The sequence below is a fragment of the Limulus polyphemus genome, unplaced genomic scaffold, assembly GCF_000517525.1.
Source record: "Limulus polyphemus unplaced genomic scaffold, Limulus_polyphemus-2.1.2 Scaffold5566, whole genome shotgun sequence".
Taxonomy (NCBI): Eukaryota; Metazoa; Arthropoda; class Merostomata; order Xiphosura; family Limulidae; genus Limulus; species Limulus polyphemus.
This window is the reverse complement of record NW_013671176.1, coordinates 11,283-15,827: the sequence shown is the minus strand read 5'-3', so window position 1 is coordinate 15,827 and position 4,545 is coordinate 11,283. Positions and strand designations below refer to the sequence as shown.

The 4,545-nt window shown below is 37.4% G+C and overlaps 1 protein-coding gene across 1 annotated transcript in view; it reads right to left on the bottom strand.

Annotated features, from left to right (window-relative positions):
• Positions 1-336: 336 nt before the first annotated feature.
• Positions 337-4,545, bottom strand: part of LOC106472733 (beta-1,4-galactosyltransferase galt-1-like) — an 11,602-nt gene continuing 7,393 nt past the window's right edge. Inside the window, exon 2 of the mRNA XM_013933390.2 lies at positions 337-2,321. Coding sequence (XP_013788844.2) covers positions 613-2,133 — 1,521 coding nt within the window. The 5' untranslated portion in view covers positions 2,134-2,321 and the 3' untranslated portion in view covers positions 337-612. The remainder of the gene's footprint in view (positions 2,322-4,545) is intronic.

Sequence of the window (4,545 nt, the reverse complement as noted above, 5' to 3'; positions counted from 1 at the left end):
ATATTTTGGTATTATTCAAGACGAATATTTTGGTATTATTCAAGATGGATATTTTAGTACTACTCAAGATGGATATTTTGGTATTATTCAAGATGGATATTTTGGTATTATTCAAGACGAATATTTTAGTATTACTCAAGATGGATATTTTAGTACTACTCAAGATGGATATTTTGGTATTATTCAAGATGGATATTTGTTATTATTCAAGATGAATATTTTGGTACTACTGAAGACGAATATTTTGGTATTATTCAAGATGAATATTTTGGTACTACTCAAGACGAATATTTTAGTACTACTCAAGATGGATATTTTAGTACTACTCAAGATGGATATTTTGGTATTACTCAATACTAAAATTTTGGTGTTATTCAAGACAAAAAAACGTATATTACTCAAAACAAGTGACAATAAGAATTCCTGAAATAAAAACCTCGTAGCCAGGATCTCAAATGCAGTTTCTAAGGTATTACTTTTAAAGTTTTAGGGTTAATAATGTTGTTGCTTTATTTATTTGCTTATTGTTAATTCTAAAGCCTTGTCGAGTATAGGTTTAGAACAGTGGGCAAAACGTAAGGCAGTGAGTGTTCAAGACTGCAGCAAAGCTTGTCAGAGAAGAAGACTGGTCTTTTTGTCTGCCGAAACGGCAAAGAAATTACAGATGAACTCCCAGTCCTTCAGGCGTGTCTGAACCGCCTGGACCAGTTGGTCCTTCCAACGATAAATTCTGCGGTCCACCCTGGAGGTCGTGTTGATACAGTCGTTTCCACCAAACTCACAGATTCGGTAGTGATGCAGAAACCCAATGTCTGAATGGACGTTCGCCATGGCACGACCCGGAAGAAACTCCCAGACAAAATGGTTGCCCATTTCCACCACGCGTTCTGGAAGCACGATGCACTTGGAGCGCTGTTTGTGGGGATGAAACTTTAATTTCCTCACAGTTTTCTCCAGCGTTATCAAACGAAGAGGTAAACTCCGAGACTTAGCGTCTGACGGCCACTGGAGATAAAAGAAGGAATTCTGAAATGAATAAGCACCTGTTTTCAGAGGTTTGTTTTTAGCGACGACTTCCAGCATTTCGGTAAGTGAATCGCTCTTGTGGGGAACAATGAATTCATCGAAATCAATCATTAAGACAAACCGAAACCTATACATCGTTCTGTACAAACAGTCGTTTAGGGCAGCGAACAAGCCCTCTGTCCGGATCTCTTTCTGGGAAACCATGTCTAGTTTCCAAGGAAGAACGCTCATAATTCCGTTTGCCATATATTGTCGCATAACACACGCAACGTCACGGCCAATCGTATCATTGTACAAAATAAAATGTTCGACTCCAAAAATCTTGTTTAATTCTATAAATTCGATAAAGCTCAATAGTTTGTTGTAATCATAATGCACGGGCTTTACACACACTGCTATTCCATGAGGTGAAGTGACGTTTTGTTTATTGTTATGTACAACCAACCAGTTCGTAATTTCAGCGTTTTCTGAAGTAATTATGGACACCCTTTCCGGCACCGAGGGAAGAGCCTTACTTAATGGACACAGTACAAAATAAGCGCTATATTTCAAGTTCCAGTTTTCTTGTATTAATTTGTTAAACGCGGGAACAGTAGTCGAAGAATACCCATCAGCAAACCAAAATTTACACATTACTTTGTCTGCATTTCGCGTCCGTGCAGCTGCGATCACCCGAATCAGTTGCACTCTTCGATCGTCATAATAAGCTGAAAAAACGAGAAATTTATCTTTTGTTCCTCTAACCGGTTGCCAATGGTCAACATTTTTATTCCCAAGCGCCCCTGTTTCATCCACTACAGCATCGTAGTACAGATTGACAATAACGTCCAAATCTTCCTGAACAGCGTCTGTTATGACACGTGCTAGTTCTCTCGCCACGTGAGGGGGTAGCACTATCTCTTTATTCGTGTCTTTCTTCCACCCTAATCTTTCAAAAATACTAAATTCCATGGGATTATTTTCTTCCACAAAAAAAACTTCAATAAAGAGGATACATATGAATAATAAGAGGAATGTCAATACAAAGTAAAATGACGTGTGTTGCCGTTTGCTTATTCTCCTAGTTCCAACCATTTTCGCTAGTCGAAACCTTCTGCGGAGAGTCATACTGAAAAAGAGTGTTAAAGCGGTGGCCTTAATGTTCCCACGATATTTCGTTGGAGCTAGTTATTTGTGGAAAACGGAACCAGGTCCCAAGAAATCCTTCCAGCGTTAAACTACATTTCAAAGACAAAATGCCTTTACTGTTTCTGGACCAAGTTCTCTTCGTCATCACAGTGATTCTGAAAAACATCCTGAAAAAAAGACAACGACAATTGAATTTCACTTGAATACAATTTTTTTAAAAAATAAACAAAGCACTACCTCTAATGATTATATAATAAGTTATATGTAGCAAAAAAATGTGTTTTTCGAACTGAGTAACGACCTTTCTAAGACAAACACACACAAAAATTACCAAGCTTTAGCATTCTGAATCGCATCATATTTAAGCGGTAACTTGAAACTTACCCTCATAAAGATTCTATTCCAACGTTATAGCTCCGTGGGTGCCTAAGCACCCCCAAAATTTATTGATACGAATACTGCTGGGCACCTTGAAGTTGTGTAACCCCCCAAAAAAACAAAAAACAATCATTTGGAAAAGTTAGCGAAATAAGAGCCAATACTTTAACAGTTCACGATCATTTAAAAATAGCCTTTATATATATTTATTTATTTTGTAATCATGGCATGCCAGAAAACCATCAAAATTTTATAAATATTGTGGTTTTAAAAGAGTTTATTTCAACACGGAGATATTGTAACTAATACATTTTAATTCGTTTTTAAGTGACTTGATATCTGTCCAAACAAGATTTAGATATACGCTTTCTAAGACCTTTAAGGATTTATTTATGTATTATAGGCCTTTCTTCGCCATTAGCTATTAACATCAATAGGTAACAGGCCTTTTTTCGCCATTAGCTACTAGCGTCAACAGGTAACAGGCCTTTCTTCGTCATTAGCCACTAACGTCAGCAGGTAACAGGTCTTTCTCTCCCATTAGCTACTAACGTCAGTAGGTCACAGGCCTTTCTTCGTCATTAGCTACTAACATCAGTAGGTAACAGGCCTTTCTTCGTCATTAGCTACTAACGTCAGTAGGTAACAGGCCTTTCTTCGTCATTAGCTACTAACATCAGTAGGTATCAGGCCTTTTTTCGCCATTAGCTACTAACGTCAACAGGTAACAAGCCTTTCTTCGTCATTAGCTACTAATGTCAGCAAGTAACAGGCCTTTCTCCCCCATTAGCTACTAACGTCAGTAGGTAACATGCCTTTTTTTGCCGTTAGCTACTAACATCAGTAAGTAACAAGCCTTTCTCCCCCATTAGCTACTAACGTCAGTAGGTAACAGGCCTTTTTTCGCCGTTAGCTACTAACATCAGTAAGTAACAGGCCTTTCTTCCCCATTAGCCGCTAAGGTTAAAAGGCCAGCATACAATTTAAATGCAATATTTAACAAGAGATAATCCTAATAGCCATATCATTTAAAATTATTTTAGGCAGAATTAGAATAAACTAATCTATAAGACCTTTGTTTCCCTTTTAATTAGCTATATTTTTGTGCGCCAGTAATACTAAGCGCAGGGCGCACGTATACCCGATTCGATTTTATTAGTCATCAGGATCTCTACCAGCCTACTCTCAAATTGAAATTCTTAGAGGCAGGATTAGAATAAACTAATCTATGAGACTTTGAGCGTGGACAAATACATCAGTCGAAAAGGTTTGATCTCCTGAGTCTAAAACTGTAATTAGACCTTGAATCGGTCAGGAGATGATGGAGCTATGAGTTAAAAGTTTGTACTTGAAAAACCCTTCTATGAGCCGAAGTGCCGCGGCTAAAAAGTGATAATTAACTCCAGTTATTACTCTAACGTATAATAAAAAAAATGTGAAAATAATACAAGACAGAATCCTCAATAGCCGCGGCACTTGAAATTCTTTTAAGCAGGATTAAAGTAAATTAATCTATGAGGCGTGATCAAATACATCAATCGAAAGGGTTTGACCTCCTGAGTCCAAAACTGGAATTAGATCTCAAGTCGGTCAAGGATGACGGAGATATGAGCCGCTGGCCCGCGGCGAAAAATATACTTCTGGCCAAAAATGTCTGTGTGTGTGTGTTTCAGTGGATTCGTCTTCCTGAGTTACTATATTAAGGAATTCATTTCACCAGGAACGCCCCCTTTTGTTCCTTATCAAATATTAAATGCACGAAAGAACTTTCAACCAGTCAGAATCGGAATTCAACACAGTTTTTATCACTGTTTTATCTAACAAGTGGCAGGAGTATGAGTATTCCTTGAAAATCAAGATTAGTAGATATAAAGACATAGTAGAGCTTTAATATGTACGTTGCTATAGAATGTGAACACGAACATTTTACATCAACCCACGATCTGTTAACATTGTGCTCAACTGTCATAAGTAGTATTACCAAATAAACCTACAATATATATATATATATAT